This window comes from Crocodylus porosus, unplaced genomic scaffold (genome assembly GCF_001723895.1).
Source record: "Crocodylus porosus isolate Cpor-Errol unplaced genomic scaffold, CroPor_comp1, whole genome shotgun sequence".
NCBI lineage: Eukaryota > Metazoa > Chordata > Crocodylia > Crocodylidae > Crocodylus > Crocodylus porosus.
In genome coordinates this window covers 34,462,013-34,482,641 of record NW_017728907.1, presented here as the reverse complement: position 1 = coordinate 34,482,641, position 20,629 = coordinate 34,462,013, and the positions used below count along the sequence as shown (strand labels likewise).

At 40.4% G+C, this 20,629-nt stretch overlaps 1 protein-coding gene across 5 annotated transcripts in view; it reads right to left on the bottom strand.

Annotated features, from left to right (window-relative positions):
• The window catches only part of TGFBR3 (transforming growth factor beta receptor 3), a 190,857-nt gene that overhangs the window by 42,668 nt on the left and 127,560 nt on the right, over nt 1-20,629 (bottom strand). For all 5 annotated transcript variants that reach the window (XM_019531117.1, XM_019531116.1, XM_019531121.1 and 2 more), the window contains 3 exons: nt 12,768-12,951; nt 4,477-4,645; nt 1,900-2,047 (listed from right to left, as the gene is read on the bottom strand). In XM_019531117.1, the coding sequence (XP_019386662.1) occupies nt 1,900-2,047; nt 4,477-4,645; nt 12,768-12,951 (501 nt within the window). The remainder of the gene's footprint in view (nt 1-1,899; nt 2,048-4,476; nt 4,646-12,767; nt 12,952-20,629) is intronic.

Below are 20,629 nucleotides of genomic sequence, written 5' to 3'. Positions count from 1 at the left end.
CTGACTCCAATGTCCACATCATTAATGAAGATGCTGAACAAAATAGGTCCAAGGACAGAGCCTTGGGGGACCCCACTGGTCACATGGCACCACGACAATTGACTTCTGTCAACCACCACCCTCTGGGTCTAACCACAGAGCCAATTCCCCAGCTAGCGGATTGTGGTGGACCTGAGGCCACAGTTGTCCAGTTTTGCCAAGAGGTGATCGAGGGATACCAGATCAAAGGCTTTTTTAAAGTCAAGATATATGATGTCAATCTCCTCTCCCTTGTCCAGGTGATAGGTCACCTGGTCGTAGAAGGAGATAAGAGTGGTGAAGCAAGACCTACCTGCAAGAAACCCGTGCTGGCTATCCCTCAGGAAGTTGCCATCGGCCAGTCTGTTGAGAATGGCCTCTTTAATAATTTTTTCTAAGACCTACCCCGGGATAGAGGTCAGACTAATGGGCCTGTAGTTTGCCAGATCCACTTTCCTCCCTTTCTTGAAGATAGGCACCACATTAGCTCTTAACACCCAATAAATATTTTAGACATTGTACTGTCCTTCAGGATTTCATATCCCAGCAAATTTATAAACCTAAAATATCAATGAATTTCAGGTAGCTTTAAGCACATGAACTTCAGGGTTCTAGACACCCATGAGTACACAAAGGATTTACATGCAATTCTTAAGACACAAAAATTGACCCATAAAAATGCATACTGTCAAGTGCAAAACATACAACAGTGAATTCTACATCATGATTCTGAATGACGATGTAAAATTCGAAGTTTTCATGGTCTCTAGGTTAATGAATGTGCTAAGTCAGGTAACTGTTTTCTCTTAACATATCTGACTGACCATCTGTTTGGTCAGAATATCTTCATCCTTCCACAAGGGAAGGATACACACAGGCATGGAAGTAAGTCTCTGAAATGTCATTCATCATGGATCGCTTTTTTCTTTTATTTTCTGAGCCTCTCTTCTGTTTTCCCCTTTAAATTCCCTCACTCCCAAGATACTGTTGCCATCTACCATGCTCCAAACTCAGGAGATCTAGATTCAGCTCTGTCTAGGGCTTGTCAGTCCAGAGGCGAAAATTACCCAGTAAAGCAAGAAGCTTATAAATCTAGATGTAATGCAAAAAAGTATGCTCGGGTAGTGCACAGTTCTTAACTACTAGGTTAATGGGTTGGCCCCCAACAAACATATTTAGCTTATTTTGCTTAACTATAAACCTGCAATACAATTGATCAAATATGACTGAAATACGCCATGCTGTTGGTGTAGCCAAGATCAAACTATTTTTCAGTAGAAATAATTAAATTCTTAGAAGAGATGGTGCTGAGCCATGTAGTTGCTTAAATATGGATTCTGCTACCTTAGTTTGAAAACTTTTGCAAGCCTGTAACTTTCTGCTCAGGCTGCAGAGAGAACCACCTGGCCAAAAGCTTTCTATGGGCAGAAAAGCCAGCAAGATACAGAGCCTGAGGTTGCTATGTCATAAGCAGAAGATGTGGATATGTAATAAGTGGTCATGATCACTGAGTTTGTACTTGTAGACATTTTCTCCAGCTTCTGAGATGAACTTCTGAGAATTCACTCACTAAAATACTGGCAAATAAGTGAACAAATTCTTCAATATATAAAGGAATCTGCAGGGCATACATCTCATGATACAAGATGCAAGTTCCTTTGCTATTGGTGACATCTTGGCTAAAGAACTCTTTTGTATTTATATTCTTCTCTATATAGGCAATACTTTGCTGTGTGAGAAATGCTAGTAACTCAGTGACAGCAGCTAAAAAGACGACATTTACTGAGCAGATATTATTGTACTCTTACTCATTCATACAAAGCATAAACTGTTAACAGCATGATAATTCTTGAAAACAATGAGGTGCCTTAATCAACTTACAATCACTTCCAGTTTTCCCTGCACATCATGTGACTTGATAACCCAATTGACAGACTTTTTACACTTGAGGATAAGTATGAGGTCCCTGACAAGCTTGGCCTCTGGTTGAGATGGTCTAATGTCAATGATTATATCCACCTGGAAAGCACTGTATGTGGAAAATAAAGACAAAGTAAGATCAGAATGCCAGAAATTTTCAGCTATCAACCTTCTTCCAATCCATCATGTTTCCAGTGTCTGGCCAGCTGATTAAAATGCTGGAGATTATCCCAGACAACACAACACGTGCAAAACAGATTGTTATTCCACACATGCTAAAATGATTCTACAAAACAATAGAAACAAATATTTTTTAGACTAGTAAATATCATTCAGTTTTTTTCTTTTATTTACAGAAAGTTTGTTACTTATTCTAGCTGCTGGTTGAATAGGATTCAACTAAAGCACTAGCAGTTTGCTTTGTACGATAAGTACTTTTTCTCATTTCATCCTGACAATATATAGACATACCAACAGGAAACCAAAATAGCTGTGTCCACACTGAAGAACAAAATACCCTTTCATGCCTAAAAAAATTAAGGAAGGCAACTTCAGCAACAGGGAACAGTATTAAAAATATATTTTGAGAGTATATCTGCCAGTGCAGTTAAACTATGGAAATTATTTTTGCTTAGAATTTTGCACATGCTGTAAAATTATTACACTGTCGTGTTTAGTTTCCAATGCTTCTGGATATATAGTTATTTTAAAAAGAAAAGAAAACAGATGTCCAGCCTACTGATTGCTGGAAAATTGATGAACACAGTCCAGATTTTTAGGAGCTCAGTAAAATAAGTAGAGCAAATGGATTTATACCCAGCAATAACATCTCATGCACAATGTAAATTCATAGAAAAATCTCCACATCCAGCATGATTCTACAGTTATAGATAATAAAAATGTGTTTGGTTGCCAAATAATGGGTTTAGCTAAAATTATGGAGTTTGATTAAATATGCCTTCATCTTATCTTCTGTACTTACCCATTAGTTTCTGTTGGTTTTAAATGGTTCAATGGACATGCACTTTGTGCAGGAAACTGCTCCTTTAATAAGGACATTTGGACATACAATAAGACTGAAGCAAGCATTGACTTAGAATGCTTTCTCTCTTTTATCTTAAATTTTCCTAGCAGAATATCTTAACTAAGAACATTTGGCAATTCGAAAAAACAAACTCCCATTATGTACTTTCAGCCAAAATCAAGACTCAGGAGTTCAGTCCAGGCAGAGGACTGTTACTGGTATCTCTGCAGGGGACTAGTGGTGAGGATGGACCATATAGGACAATATAGACTATTCTTCAAGGCAATAGCTAAAGGACTCTTCTACAGACCCCACTCATGTCATGCAGCAGCTGAATTTTGTTTCAACCCTTCCCTGCCCCCATCATGCCCCAGCCTTCCTTAAACTTTCCAGGCACTGTCATGTAAGGAACAAATCTGCAGAGCTCAGTTCCAGCATTGTGCCCTGAGATTTAACCCCTTTCCTCCCCCAAATCCAGCTTCTTTGTACAATGGGGCCATTCCAATTTTACTGCTCAGTGTCTGGATTTGTCCCTACTGGAACTGTCATAACTAAATTGGAACAAAAATGGGTAACCTTTAGAAAGCTGCATGGCTTTTTGGTAAGTAAATGCTAGCTTATTTTCATCCTAAGGAATACGCATTTGCTTGTACCAGTGGGAAAGTATTTAAGTTGCTTAAGTCAGGCCGACGGTGAAATACAGATTTTATGAACAACAATAATATTTAGCGCTTATCTAGGGTTTGCATGTGAGATTTTCTAAAATATCCTTCATTCACCTAATTCTGCTTCCCTTGAAGTCTTCTAAGGGGTGTTTTGCCACTGAATTTGATGGAAAGACCAAAGGCTTTTGCAAAATCTCACTGTATGTAAATCTTCATAGTATTATACAGTTATTACCTAAGTCAAGTAACTTCTACTGCTATATTAATCTGGACATCAAAGCATAAGGATATTATATGATTTGTTCTAGATGGTGGTGGTCAGGTTTTGGGCTCCATGGGCCGGGTGAGTAGCATGGGGTCAGTCCACAGGCTGGATCAGGCCCCACATTGCCTCCTCTTGGCTCTGCATCTAGATCTGACCCCGTACCACCTCCACCTACCACATGTATTCGTACTAGGCCCTGCATACTGGGACTGGATGCTACATGCCCAATCTAGTGTACAGGGCTGCACTATCCAGCCCACAGCGCTCCCTGTGGGTCTGGAAATTTGGCACCGGGGAATGGCCACCATTCCCCCATCACCACATTTTTTGACCCTTGATGGTCAGAACCCATGGAAACTGGACATGCATATACAGGAAATAACAGCAGCATCCAGTTCTAATATCTTTTGTGGCCTAAACATCTGAAATATACCTAATTTAAACAAAGAATCAAACTCTATAATTACTTCATATGATGAGTTAGCTGTCTTATTGACTTAATTTCTGACAAACAGCAGGATTTTATTAACTCTAGTGTCTAGTGTCCATAAAATATTACTTTATTCAATTAGAAAATACTTTACCTGTATGGATTGGAATTTGGAGTGATTAATTCAATAATATGAATCTCTCTTTCTTGGCCTGTATTAGACAAAAGGCATCCTTCTGCCATTTTTGGCTGAAGATAGCCAGCAAGGTAGTTAAGAGAGAGAAAGTTCTTTTCAATATTACATGTGGGAGGAAACACTTGATCTGGAGGGGAAAAAAACAAAAGAAAACACACATGTACACATATATACAAATACATAGATAAGTGCACTTTCCATTTAAATACAGCAGTATGCTTAGGAACATAGTACAAGAAGGGACTGCCAGGATCAGGGAATTCAGTCCCCAGAGAATACAGGCAGCCATCTAATATACATTTGTCCATAAAGGTCCACAAGAACAACCTCTTTGGCTTCTTCTGCACATTACAGTAACAAAGCACCTCTAATATCCCTCTACCAAGATTCAGATCTTTAGGGGAAAAACCCAAAATATAACTCAGAAAGGACAACAGACACAATGGTGACACCAATACCTTGTGGCTCTGTAATGATCTGGAATTATTCAAATAAAATCTGCCCAGATAATCCTAGAAAGTGAACACCACTCCTACTACAGAAGAATGAAAAAAAATGGTCTTTGCCAATTCAATGCTGGCAAAAAATTACTTCTTTCTGGTAAAGATTCCCGATTCATGGTGATGGGAATCCTATATCATGTGTATGGACAATAAAAATCAATATAATCTTTAAAAATGAGGGTCAGGATTTTAAGAATACAGGTTGTTTCTGAAGTAAAATATGCAAATGATTTTAAATTCATACAATTTCCATTTGCTGATTGAGTTTTTCATAATAGAAAACCCAGAAAAGAAACACTTGAAAGCAGGTGCACTGGAATGTGAGGTATAGTAAACTTCAAAGGAATACAGTATTGATGATCTGTGGCCTGTTCCTTCAAAAAGATTTTCTCTTCTGAATCTAACAGAAAACTTTTAAAAAAGCTACCATCAGAGCAATATTTTCCTTCCCTCTGAAAATGTGCTCTCTCTCATCACTAGTAACACCTAAGATTATCGTTAGTCAATGAAATCAGAGAAAATATTTTCAGTTCTCATATTCTGTGCACTTGGCTACACTCTGTGTAGTTAGCGCCAGTGTTTCCTATACATGCACTCCATTTCCCCTACGAGTGGGGACTTTCCTACAGCAAAAAGGAAGGGGAAAATATTTTTAAATATGGAAATTGTGTTTATAAAACACAAACATGGAGGAAGTGATAGTAGGGCAGATTTGGTAAACAGAATTACTTTCAATGATGATCACTTGGGTCTGTGATACAAAACAGAAGCAATTGTCAGGAGGATGACATTTTTAAATTAGTTCTATAAAACTTCACCACTCCTACTATCAGTTTTTCCATTTGGAAATAATAATACCCTGCATGTCTATGAGACCCTTCATTCAAAGACACAAAGACGTTTTACCATATGAATTAATCCTCAATATACCCAGCGAGACATAGGCAAAGTGTGGCATAAAAGAACCAAGTGCCACACAGATCATACATGAAGTCTATAGCAAAGATAGAATTAAACTCCTGGTTCACAGCTCTTTGCTTTAATCAAAAGGGTGCTTTCCACAATCAGGATACAAGATAATCAACAAATGAAGCAAATGCGGGGCATTGTACAAGCTAAATTGTGGTCAGGCAAATAGAAACTAAACTGAAACCACTTTTAATATCTGGTTTTCTAAACCAAACTGCTTTTGGTTTGGTACCCAATTTCTTGCAGAGACTGGACATTCCTTCAATTCCTAGGTATTGTGTGAACAGCTAGAGGAGTCTCCTTATCCTCATTCTACATGCAATGGCCTTTGACTATTAACTTTACTTTCTTCTCTAGAGAAACCTCTGAAAACTATATGAGGCTATAACTTTTTCAGCTGCCCAAAAAAGCACTCCCCTAACATCTGTTATGTGCCCTGCCAGATGAGCCCTGAATATAGCTGCAATTCTGCCAACTCCTCCCACATAGCAGAGGATGGAAAATGATTCTGAGCTGATCCATACTGAATTCAAATTTATCTATACATACAGTTAATAGGTATTTAATTATCAGCAGCAGCTCTGCAATACATTTCATGCCACAGAAGAACTGACTCTGAATATGTTGTGGATGATCACCACATGTGCTGTCATTAGCCATTGCAAAAGATTTGATTCCTGTTCCAAGCATCTTATTTAAGAGTCTGGAATTTTCAATCAGCCTGTTGCTCTTGCTGCCATCAGCACAGAGGCTCCCCATACAGGGCCTCTTCTCAATAGTACACTTCCCCTCTGCTGCTTATTTTAACTCCATTTCACTGGTTGTCCGACACATATGTGCAGTTTCTTCTTTTTCCTCCTAGTAAATGCTGTTTACTCTTGCCACAGTTAATAAACAGACCCCTGACTGTAATGGAAGTAGAAAAGAGCCCCATGCTATCTGTTGTTGATGATTACTTTTTAGTTTGGGGGCTATTTATTTGCTTAAGAGGTTCAATGCAGCGTTGTAACAATCTATTTAATGGATAGTTACTAACTAGTTGGCTGATGGCTTCTCTATTTTCCTCTAATTTCCAAACAACAGTACTGTACTATAGAATTTATTGTGAAGTATCAGGGAATAATACAAGGTCATGTGTGTCTGGTCAGAACACAGGGATGTCTTGGAGCAGCATTTACCACAGAGTACCTACCACAGCACTACATCGCAGCTGGCAACTGTCTTCATCTTCAGTGTTTGCCAGGTTGCTTGGATGAAGACTGAATATGGTATAGTGGGACCTGTAGTTTCTGTGGGCAGCACCTCCATTTTAAAGACAAGGACAGCTGCTTTCTGCTCCACTCTGCACAAATTAGGTGTTACCCTCAGCTTTCTGGCCAATGTGGCTCCTAAATTGGACACAGTTTGAGCATACCAGCTCAAAACAAAATACCCCTGGTATTAGGAGACTTTTTATGAATACCAGAGCCATTAATCAGTTATCACCTTGCCATGATAAACTGCTATTGCCAAGTACTTCTAATTCAGCAATAAAAATTCCATCCAACTGGAACTTGTATTTCAGTCTAAGGTTAGGAGGAGAGAAAAGTTAGGGATTTCAGACTAGGAGCAAGCTGAGGAGTCTTTCTTAACTCAGGGTTTTTGTTTTATTTTGCAGGCTGCTAGTTCCAAGTATTAGCGAGAGCTCAGAGTCTCAGTTTTACCGAGGGAAATTTAAAATTACTGTGAAAATACTGGTCAGCTTGTACAATTTTCTGTGTAAGGAGAATGAAGGGAAGCTGGGAGGGGTCTTCACATGGCCAAGTGAAGTGAAGTCGTGGCAGCTCAAACAGAAAAAGGTAAACCAAGTAATAATCCCCAGCTACTAAAACTCAATGGAAAATTCTGGGGATTTTATCAGAGAAAGACTTGGTATTAATTCAGTGAAATATATAAAGCAATAACACTGGAAACCGTGAGGTATGGCACAATTCTCTACCTCAAATCCCTCACCTGCCTTCCCCAACTGACAAAAAATAACTAAAAGACAAGTGTCCCAGCATTTATGAAATTATTTCTCAAAGGATTTCTGGACTTAAAACTACCAACTACAATAATTAAGTAGTCTGACAAACAGTTTCTACACTAACAATATTCAACATGCCATTTGTTAAATAATGCCAACCACCCCTGGAGCTAGGGTCAGAAGTTTCAGCTTCAACACAGCATGGTTCAATATTACCTTTCACCTAGCAGCAAACTTTTGCAGGATAGGGAATTAAAGTGCCTTTTACTATTGTGTGGTGCTGGTTGAGGTCTGTGTCGAGATTACAGGAAAGTGCTACACAAATCCTCAGCAGTTTGGTAATGTTAATCACAGTCTGCTTTATTCATATACATCTTACCATTCATTTCTGGTCCTCTCTTCATTTTCTAAAGCTATTTCAAATGCATTCCCTTGGCCTGAGCCCTCATTCCAGTCTGTTTAAACTCTCACTGTGCCAGTCTAATCTAGTCCCACTATATCCTCGCTGAATGGAATTCCCAACATTTGTATGTTCCTAGTCCTAATTTCTAGACATCCAATCCTTGACTCAGCAACTAGGCCTTCCTTGCTTCACAAGTGTGTTGGCTTAGTTCTGCATGTCGCAAAGGACCTAAACCTAAAAAGATCTTTCTTCTTCAGATGCTTGTTTTTCTTCTGTGGCCTCAATTTTCAGATCAAATGTATTCAGTTAAGCCCTGCACCTCCAAAGCATCAAGCTCTTTCTATTTCAGTTTCTGCCAACATGAGTAAAACTGGGCAGTAGCTTACCACATGAACAGCCCTAGTGAAATCAGTTTGACTTAAGTAGTAAGTCAGTATCAATAAAAGTGACAAAAATTGGCCACCTATGAAGTGCTGAGCACTACCAAATCAAACTGATGGCAATAGAAGTTGAGGATGTCCATCTCTTTCCAGGAGCCAACAGCACCTTGCAGGATATGATGACGGGTCCAATCTTACTCATTAAAAGACTGAAATCTCTAAACCAGTGTAAGCTGCTTTTTTTTTTTTTTCAAATTCATTATTTAGTTTCTTGAGTGGTTTTTTTGATCATGCTTTGCAATAGGGAGTCAGTTTCTAATGGGTCTTCTCAGGGGGATCACAGAATCATAGAAAATTAGGGTTGGAAGGGACCTCAGGAGGTCATCCAGTCCAACCCCTTGCTCAAAGCAGGAACATCCCCAACTAGATCATCCCAGCTATCGCTTTATCTAGCCAAGTCTTAAAAACCTCCAAGGATGGAGATCCTACAGCCTCGCTGGGTAACTTGTTGCGATGCTTTTCCACCCTCCTAGTAAGAAAATTCTTCCTCATACCTAACCTAAACTTCCCTTGCTGCAGCTTGAGACCGTGGCTCCTTGTTCTGTCATTTGTCACCAGTGAGAGCCCAGCTCCATCCTCTTTGGAACCAGCTTTCAGGTAGTTGAAGGTTGCTATTAAATCTTCCCCTCAGTCTTCTCCAGAGTAAATAAGCCCAGTTACCTCAGCTTCTTCTCAAAAGTCACGTGCCTCAGACCTCTATTTTCACTGCCCTCTGCTGGACTGTCTCCAATTTGTCCACATCTTTTCTATAGTGGAGGCCCTCAAACTGGACACAGTACTCCAGATGTGGCCTCACCAATGCTGAATAGAGAGGAATAAACATTTCCCTCAACTGCTGGTAACACTCCTACTAATGCAGCCCAGCATGCCATTAGTCTTCTTCACAATAAGGGCACACTCTTGACTCATATTCAGCTTATTGTCCACTGCAACCCCCAAGTCCTTTTCTGCAGAGCTGCTGATTAGTCACTTGGTCCCCAGCCTGTATCGGACCTTTTGGTTACTGTGCTGCCTGCTCTGAAGAAAACTGATTATTCATTCCTCTGTTCATTTGAGCTCTCAAGCCTCCTATCTTGCAGGGAGTTAAAAGATAGTTTGAACCCAAGATCCAAGTCAGCTTAGAGTTTTCAGCTTAAGCAAGAACTCTTGGAAAACATGTTTAACTTGGTTGCTTGCCAACATCCATCTTGTCTGGATATTCTTAATTAAATTGTGCCTTACAACATTTTTAGATCTGTTGCAAATGTCTTAGATATTTAGCTTATCTGACTTGAGATTTGCTAATTAGCATACAAAATTCAATGCAATTTGAGGCCCCTAATTGTTCATCTAGAACATGGACAACTACCACCTTGTATATGTTCCAAGAGCAGCAGTGAAGGCAGATTAGTTTAATACGCTAATAAATATATTTCTGAATGACTTTCTGGCATTAAAATCTTAGACTGGTGCCAAGTAGAACAGAAATCAAACAGGGAAATCCCCATAGAAATTTGGCAGGTTTTGGATAAACCCAAGACAACCATGTTCTGATTTTGGGGGGCAAACCTCTTGTTCAGGAAATATAGTGATCACATGCAGGTACCTAGGCAGGAATATTTTCTCCATATAGATTTTTTCCTTCTTCATTTTTATCTGCAAAAATTACCATGTGGAGTTTTACTTTTTTCCCCAGTTTTGCTGCTGCAAGACTTCTGAATTAAGCATCCACTGATTCTGCTAAATACCATATACCTAAATACTTGCTGGCTTTTGCTACAAGTTTCCACTGATCTCTACTCTTCCTAGACACTGAACTGTAAGGAGCTTTTTCCTGGACAACACTGTGAACCATTTTTACAACAGCTGGGCACCATGGTGCTGTAAGCCTTCACTGACACTTTTTGTGTCCCTATAATGTTTACCCTGTTTTTTGTACCAATATTGTTCTAAGACTGTGATTATGCCTTCAGGGCAGTGGCATAACTAGGGTGGGGGCAACCAGGGCAACTAACACAGGTGCCAATTTTGGGGGTAGAAAGGGAGGGCAAAAAAAAAAAAATTCCTGCTGGCAACCATACATTCATGCCAGTGGCACAGTGATAACCAGAAGTTGCCACTGCCCCCTTGCTCCAGGCCCTGGGCCACATTGCTACACTGTTGCTAAATGAAGACAAAATTGTACAAAGAAAGATGAAGCATGTTCAGCCTTTTCTAATGCCAAAGACTGCATGGAAAATAAACTGCTACCCTCCACTCATCATTCAGATAGTTCCCTCAAAACTCCTTGCCTTTTTGGTGAAAATGTAGAGCATTGTGGTCAGAAAGAGATTTTCCTTGGCCAACATTAAGAACTTCCTGATGAGCTGATATACATGTGTTTGAGTGTTTTGTAGGGCAGCAGCACAATAGCAGCCGTTTTGAAACTGACCAGACTCAGAGACTAGGGACAGACATTCAAAAGCTTGAGCCTTAATTGATTCAACCTTTGCAGGTTAGTTTAACCTTCCTAGGTTGAACTGATCTGCAAATGCAAAGACATTCCCTTTGGACTGAGAAAACCACATGCCTTCAGGCTAGAAGCTGGGGGGGGTGCTAGAGCTGCCCTCCCTTTCCTTCCAGAGTAATGAGCTGAGAGGGGGGCATGGCCAGGTCTGGCAGGATGCTCTGGTTAAGGAAGGGTTTAAACCCCCACCCTGCCTGTGCAGTCCCAGGCTTTTCCCTGCTCGCTGCTCAAGGGACAGGAGTGTTGCCAGACCTCAGTCCCCAGCTAGCAGTCTGAAGCAAAGATGGGAGGGGGAAGGAGGGCTTCTTGTGTGCAGTGCATGCATCTGTTGATGATACTGAGCTTTTCAATCGCCCTGCTTCTTCATACTGTCTGCAAACCAGACAGGTGAGGGAGCCAGCAGGGAGCTGAAAACAGCATTTAGCAGCCCTTCAAGAAAACAAAAGCCTCACTCAAGTTCATCTTAAACAGCTTTTTCCAAGGAAGGAACAGAGGGACACTGCCAGCTGACCAGTTGACTAGCTCCAAGGGGGCGGGGGAAACCCTGTGGCAGTCTCTGCTGGAGCTCCAGCTAGGGAGCAGAGGGGTGGGATCAGCCCAGGTCTCTAGAGCAAAGCATCTGGGATGCTGGGGGACTCCGGTTTAACTTAAACCGGGAACGGGTCTGGGACAGACATTTCATAAACCAGTTTGACCCAAATCAGTTAAGCCTGATACTAAATTCAACCATGTTTATCTTAAACCAGTTTCAGCCATTTTGAAACTGGTTTATGTACACTGAGCTTATGTTCTGTTACAGGTTTATACCAGTTTCTGATCACTTAAACCAGATTGTGTGTAATGCCTGTCCCTAGCCAGAGAGTGCAGGGACTTCATCTAGAAGAAAGAAATAGTTCACAACCTTCTAACCTAGGCTGACTCCTTGGAGCTATAAAGCATAAACACATCCAAGCTTTCTTTTAAAAAGTTAAAAGGAAGAAAACTCTTTGTCCAAAACAGAGTGGGTAGGAAAGGAGCCTTTCTAGCTTGTCTAAAATCTCCCCTAACTATGCAGTTGGTCTTACAAAATATATCACCCCTAAAATATCCTTGCTTCTAAGGAAAAAACCCTACTTTTCTGTTTAAGGATCAGTCTTTTAACTGAATAGTGCAGATGACTGGATAACCACTTGGAGCAACTTCTGATACATCTGATGCTTCTAAGATTCTTGCTAAAAATTTCAAATTTTGGTGTATAACATTAGATGCCAACATCTTTATACTAGTACCAAAATACCTGGCCTGATTTTCAGGTTTGTTGTTTCCCTCCTCCAACATATCCATTAACCATGCTACTATTCTAAGGGACTGAAAGCTGAATTTCATGATTAACATGCAGTATGCAGAGTATGATTATTTTATATCTTACTATTTGGCCTATTGCTCTGTTTTGTAAAAAAATTACCTTCTCCCACTTTGATGTAAATGTTTCTTGATATTTTGAGTTCAGTGAAAGATGTGACTGCTCCATATTCCTTTTGGGCCCACTGTAACAGATGTTCATTTCCTTGAGGGAAAGGCTTTTCTTCTGTTTCTGCTGACAAGGAGAAATTTCCTCTCTCAAAGTGAACAATGGAACCTGCAGATACCTAAATCGGAACAGAAATATACTTTTATTGTGACATATTTACCTGGTACAGAACTATATATATATTTTAAAAACATTTAATCTGCCATAAAGAAATATGTTCTTTGCAGGTGAATAAGGAGTATTTACTTTATTTGCATGTTTTAAAATGTTTAAGGGACATTTTTAAAAACTGTTCAGAAACCATGTAATCATTTTAAATCACTACTAGTCTGAAAGAACATGAGGTCATGGGCTTCTGTGTTAGCCTATAGGTTCATTGATAATACCTCATTGGGTGAAAATACCCTTCTTTAGAAAGGGAAATCCTCTATTAGTGCATTTTTTTTGACAGGACTGTATGTCTGAAGGCTTGAAATGTTTGGTCCAAAATTTAAGAAGAATGAGTCATGCATTTTTAGAGAAATGTTTATAAATATATTATACTATCTTAGTCTCAATGGGGAAAACTAACACCTCACTCACTCTATTTACTGTTTTAAATGCCATACAACACACCGATGTGGGAGACCCTGGGAATTTTCAAATCTATCAGCTACAGAAAACAGGTTGAAATGAAGAGGAAAAGTCCAATTCTGTTTAGCTCTACCAGTGAAAGTCAAAGCAACTCCAGCAGCTTTAATGTACTAATACTGATGTCAATGAGGCAGAGAGGGAATTAATGTCCACATTCTCCTTTACATTGCAGTCTGTTGTGTGCTGCATTGGTGCTAAAAAGCAGCCCTAAATCCAGCATTATTAGTATAAGAAAGATCAATCCAGTGTAGGGGGATCCTCTGGTGGTATAGAACTGGCATAGCAACCCCTCTGCTATCCCATCTACCCAGAGATGATGTATGAAGTATGGCCAGCACTTCCTGCACTAAGCAATACCTGGCTGTTGTCCAGGTACCCTGGGGTCACTGACCATGAGCATCCATACACCATTCTAACTTGCATGTTAAAACTGAATTGGAACATAGCTAACTCAGCTTTCAGGGAGCAGAAGGCAGTTGCTTATCATTAAGCTTCACTGTATGCTCCTTGAACGCAGTTTAGGAGCTTGTCTTGCTCACATGCTCTACCCATGTTGGTCATCCAATCACAGTTTTCAGCCAAAACTATGACATCAGATCAACACAACTGTAAATTTAAAGAAGGAAAGTAAGGGAAAATTGATAATTTTTCTTTCAAATTGTGATACCTCTGTGCAGAAAGGATTACATCATAGGAAATTTCCTCCTGTGGGAAAGCACAGAAGTCTCTTATGTAGGAGCACAGCATAGCTCAGCAATGATAAGGCAAAACATATATTTAAGATTTTTCAGACAGTATATTTTCTGTGCCAGGATGACCAGTACTTGCAAAGATACAATATGCAAGTCCTTAATATACCCCAGACAATTAAGTCAACAGGCTATTGGTCCAAATAATACATTTTGAATGAATTGGGAAACACTTAGCTGACTTCATCCAAAAGGATGTTGACATGTTTGATAATAACCCTGGATGAATTTCAGTGGATAAACTGTGCTGAATTTACGTTTAAAGAGCTAGCTCCTGGCAATATGATACAGCTCCAAGCAAGAAGCAGCACGTTCTTGCTTTGCCCTTGTAGCAGCCTGGGAAGGAGACTGTGATTCCAGGAGTCTCAGTCTCCCTCCAAATCTGACTAGTTGAGGAGGAAGTAAAATGCAACAGTTTTTTATGGTGTGTGTATAACAGAAACGCTGCTAAAGATGTCCAAAGGGAAGAGACCTGTAGAGTCTCTTCCTTTCCTGCCTGGCTGGGTGGGGAAAGAGCCTACTCCTCTCTGGGCACCAAGCAAGGTAACGGGTAGTGTATTATGACTTTCATCCCCTTTCAACCACACACAAGACGGCAGCAAGAAAACACATACCTGATCATTCATATTGCCGCGATATTAGAAGCTTTTGCTGCAACTCATATGGCACCCTTCATTAATGGAGGGCAGCAGTCTCTTTGAGCTGAGTCTAAAGCTACTAAAAGTTATAATCAGAGTAATGAAGAAATATATTTTTAACCTAACTGCATATTATCTATGCACACGCTGTTCCAGAACAAAATTTATATCTGACTAGATTTATAAACAGCAAAAGGCACCAAACTAAAAATTTATTCCCTTGAATGAACTAAGTCAGTTAACTTCACAAACATGAAACATCCACCACTGCAAACCAACAGCAACTAATTATTCACTTTCTTGGAACTATTGTTAACATTACTATTTTAGGACATTTCAAATCAGCCTACTAAGAATACATAAATGGTTATCAAAATGCAAATAAAAACCTTGAAAAACCTCTTGCATCCTCAAATGCGTCATGTCCTTCCAGAATTCTTCCATGTGTACACTGATATTTTCTTAGTATTTTCAATAATTAATTAATTATTACAAAGGCACACAAAACAGACCTTGAGCTCTTCTATTTTTAAGAGAAAAGCCTCTTGCATTTCCGAGTTTTCTTTGACCAAGCCTGTCACAGAAAACAGCTTAGCATTTCTTAATCCCATTGCCAGAATAGTTTTTAAAGTTTAGATTAACATCAGTTTCAACTCCGGGTGACAATTTCTGTTTGTTTCTGGTCATACAGCTATCACAGTACCTTGTTTTATGAAAATGTTTTATTTAGTATAACACAAGATGCATCATTTTAGCACACTTCTCAAGTGTCACAGCAAGAAAATGCACTCTGAGAGCAAGAACACAGGACACCCCCTCCTCTCCCGACCCCCTTCCCCCACCAAATGGCCACACCTTAAATTTCAGAGAGGCTGAACACTAGCATCTCCCATTAAAGCTGGTCTACAACAGGATACCAAAGTCCTAGGTATCAACAAGCAGACATGACATCAGCACAGAACAGTAAAAGTTACTGAAGGGGCAATTCATTTTATAATGGACATTTTGAAATTCTCTTGGAATTTGGGCCAAATTTAACTCCAGGTAAAACTCCATAAACTTTGATTCATTTCTAGTAAGGATTAATTTGATCTGCCACATCTCAAAGATGTAAAGAATTATGCAGACCCTTAGTCACGAGTAAATGAATTTCTGTAGTTGCTTCATATGAAGTTGAATACAAACCTGTTACAACAGATAGCTATCAGAATCATTTTAAAGATTAGATATTTAGGGAAAATATCTCATGCAGAAGAAAAGGCAAGGAGCCCTTTTGGATACTGACGTTAGAAATATATTAAATGGTGCGAGCTTTCAGTAATACACTTCATTTTCCACTTAAGTTTCATATTGTTCAGTGTCTGTTGACTAAACAGGTATCCTCCTATTAATTCATTTGGCTTTCAACTTACTCGCTAATTAAAACTTAAAACATTTTGCAGGATTCTGTGGCATGCCGAACATCTTCCTGTGAGAAAGCTCCTGACAATGAAATTGAACGATTCTGAATCTCAGTAGGAATGAAGAAAAGGACAGAATGGAAAAGAACTAGCAAGTTTGAGGGCCTAGAATGGGGTGTTAGTTTGTCTTAAAATAAATAACAAGCTTCTCATCACTTTAAGTACAAAAAAGTTTGTATTTGAAATCCTGGTATCACTACCACATTTTCACAAGCAGAGCAGGGCTCTGCAGTCTTTGCCAATGTTGAGATTTTTACTACAAGGATTTAAGGCTAGGTTAAGCGAGCCAAACACATTATTTTTCCTGGACTGAATTCAATGAACTCTTCCAAAAAGAGGCAACCATCAATTTGTTTCAACACCTGCCCTTGAACGTTAACTACTTACTCTTCAGAACAAATCTTTCTGAAAGCAGTTCATGCTTCAAAGGGCACAGGACATTCTGGTGCATTTGAATCAAAATGTGCATTTGTTTCCTCAGGAAGATATTTATAGTGTTTATCTAAGCTCTATGCAACCAAACATCTGATCCCTGTCATGTAACATACTTATCTTCCTATTCCAGTTCCTTTTTTATTGGCTGGTTTCATAGCTATAGAATAGAAAACAAGTATTCCTGCACTGCTACTTAAAGTGAGGGAACTCTCAAGGTAGATATGCCAAGTTAGGGAAATCAGTTTGTGAACCCAAAAGAAACTGGTGATGGTTACTAAGCCCTGTAGGGAAAATGTCTCTAAAGGCCCATTCAATTGCATCCCATTCTATCAGAAACCATCTGAAAAACTGCCCCCAAAATATCAGTGCTGGGGCTCAAACAGAATTTCTACAGAAAACAAAAAGATACCTGAGAAAAAGAGTTTGCATGGTCACATGCCACTATCTGGAAATAGTGTATGGGTTTGAGCAGGGAACCTGCATCAAAATGGGGACTGCAGCATGTGTCTCTGATCCTAAAAAAAAAAAAAAGCTTATATGTCTCTTACGAAAACCATCTGTCGTCACAGAAAATGTGCCCTTGTAATACTGCCAAAGTTCTTTTTCACTTGACTTAGTTGATGATTGAGTAGCAGATGGGCAAGTTACAGGTCCTCAGGGGTAGCTCTGACTTGCATACCCAACTTGAAACAATTTAATAAATATTACTTTGGTGAATAGAAACACTTCACATGCTCAAGATAGTCCCTTCTGCTTTCTATTATGCCCACTGCTTATTTTCTGTCTCCTCTATACCTCCATTTTCAAACATATCAATCTAATGCTTGAGTACACCACAATAGGCACCTGCAGTACACCAAAGACATCTGCCAAAACCCTTAAACTCTCTAGATCCACAAAGCCTACCAAAAAGCCAAGTGGGGCAGATGCATCAGTAAAAGAGAAGCATTCTACATAGAATATAGTATAATCGGACCTACTGTAGGAGGTGAATGGGTCCCTTTTGTGTCAGGCTCTAAATTTAAGTCACTGCCAGAACAGTCCACACACAGCGCTGAGGTTTGCTGATGCTCTCCAACAGTATGCTTTGATGCACTTTCATCTCTTTACATAAACAAGGTAAAACCATAAACACAGCAATATCAGGGACTCTGAATCTAACATAAATATTTTCTTCCTTGTTCATAAACTTTAATTCATGATTTGCAAAACTGTTAATGTCTAGTAATGAATTAGAATCACTGCCCTTGATGATAAGTGATTAGGTTATGATAAGTGATTAGGTTATCTATGAATTTGGTTTGATGGTATCAAACAATTTTGAATCATATGCCAGCTTTGCATTGTATTTAACTGCTGCAGGGACAGAATTTCAATGTTTTACTATAAAACTTTTTATTTTTTTTAAAGTTTGCTTTGTGTATGCATAATCACCATTAACACAAATCTCAACATCTATTAGTCCTAGTGCTGAAAAGAAAGGAACTGAAGAATCTACATGGCCTTATCAAGCATTTCCTCTGATCCTCAGTATCCAAGGGCTCTGGTGAAAATGAAGGATGCTCAACACCTTCTCAGGAGCACTCAGAACTTCCTAGGATCATGTGGTTATATTTTTGTGCATGTCCTAGAACAAAGGCCTGGGATTTTCCACCAAAAACACTGACATTCATTTACTTGAAACAGTGCCAAGGCAAAGTGCAATTTTCAAAGCTCTCATGGAAAAGTTAGTATAATGATTTATAAAAAAAAAAAAAAAAAGATTTCAACTTAAACAGGAAATCTGTTACTAGAGCTTAGTTCTCTTAGTGGGTGATTATCTGTATTAATCACATGTACCTATTTGTGTCTTTAATCCCATTAATATATCCAAAAGGGCACAGTGCTAACGTTGTGCTTAAATCTATTCAGTTGAATGTAACGGGACTGATAACAACAAAATTAATCACATGAAAGCTTCCAGTAGATTCTATTAGAGAATATTTTCAATTTAGTGGAAAGAGGAGAATGAAAATATAACCATGCAAATCATAGCAACTGCAATCCGTTTTCCACTGGTACCTATGACTCAGTAACATAATCTGCTGCAATTTACTGTTTCCACTTCACCAGGGCCAGTTAGAGGGCCCCTGAAGTCCGCTCCCCACTTCTGTAATGTCCCATAAGTCACAGCGCCAGATTGATATAACCTAAGATGGCCATTGGTCCTGTTTAATACCAGACCATCCTGTTTTTAAACCCTTTGTCCCATCCATTTCTGAATGAGGAACAGACTGCAAAAAGTCCTGTTTTTCAATTAATTGGTGGAAATACGTGTCAATTATTTTTTCTCGCGATTCTATTGGCTGTGTCTACAGGTAGGGTACTGCACAGCCAGGAGGAACAAGCTTTCCAGCCTGGGACAGATAGAGGTGGCTTTTTTGGGTGCTTGTACACATAGCGGTTGTCATAATGTACATGTGATGAAAATGTCACTTTTGTGACTTAATGATGTCACACATTACAGATGCACCAGTATGGGGGTTTTTAGATGAGTTTCATCATTGCAACCACATCTGGATGTTGTTTAGTTTAAAACAATGCATTGCAGCTGTCAGCTAGCCTCCTGGCTGCTGAAGGCAGAAGCAGCAAGGGGCCCAATCTTTTTTTTTTTTTTGGCGGAGCCTGCCCACCTCTCCCGCAGCTGAGGGAATTGCTGCTGGTGGGACAACCGGCTCCTGAGCTGTAGAGAGTTCTGGTCCTTCCCTCTGTGGTGGCGGTGCCCCTAGGGCCACTCGGGTGGGCTACTAGCAGGCTGGGTGTCACCCCAGCTCAGAGGCAGCACCTGGCCCCATCCAACTCTTCCCTGAGCCCACCCAGGGAGCAGCTCCCAGTAGGCTTCCAGCACGCAGACTTGGGGAACAGTTTGTTGAGAACCCCTGGTTTAGGTAATGGCTCTCTCTTTTCAGTCCCCTTTGTGAATCTCTCTCTCATCCCACTCTTCTGAAAAGCATCAGCTTTGTCTTCCTTATTCACTCTTTCCACCAGCCTCCCATACAATCATTTTAGTTGAGATTTTCCATTTCCCTCACACTGGCCCTGGAGTACACCACCACTGCAGAGGGAAAGACCAGTGCCCCCTGCAGCTCAGGGGCTGCTCAGCCCACCAGCAGCTTGCTCCCCAGCTGCAGGCAGGCTCCAGTTCTGACCAAAAAGAGGATCGGGCCCCTCACCATGACAGAAAAATTGCTTTAGGGAGTTTAAAAAGTCCCCAGAGGCTCCTGTGGTGTGGTTAAATCCAAAAGCAAGGTAGAGCTGCACCACTGCAACCCCTCTGGATCCATCCCAGTGAATGGAATACCGAAGGAGTTATTTTCCCAAGTGTCAGCCTCCTTATCACCTGTTAGGCACCTGGGAGAGGGACAGTGTTGCTTTCTACAAGGGAAGAATCTGCTTAGTCAGTGATCCTGGGATCCAGAGAAAACTGGGACAAACGTTTGGAACCTTGGCACCAATCATATGAAAAGGCTTTGATGGAGCTGTCTGGGGTGAGGGGCATAGGCAGAGGGAGAAAAAAAAATTGTGGGGTGGGGGGAGGGGGCCTGAGCACACACTCCCCCAACAGGAAAGTCTTTGGGAAAAGGGGAAAGGGCTGTGGAGGGAGTGGGCCTGGGACTGGGCAGGGATCAGGAGTGAGTGGAGCCGAGCCAGGCCCAGGATCAGGGCTGGGGCCTGCTGCTCCCATGCAGCCACCCTTTCACCCATGCCTGGGGTCATTGCCTGGTGCCAGTTCTCCCCACAGCAATGAATCCGCTGCCCCTGAACCCCATACTGGCCCCAGTTGCCCCCCTGCACCAGCCCTGGCTTCACACTGCCCAGGAGGGCTGGAGTGGGGCCAGCCT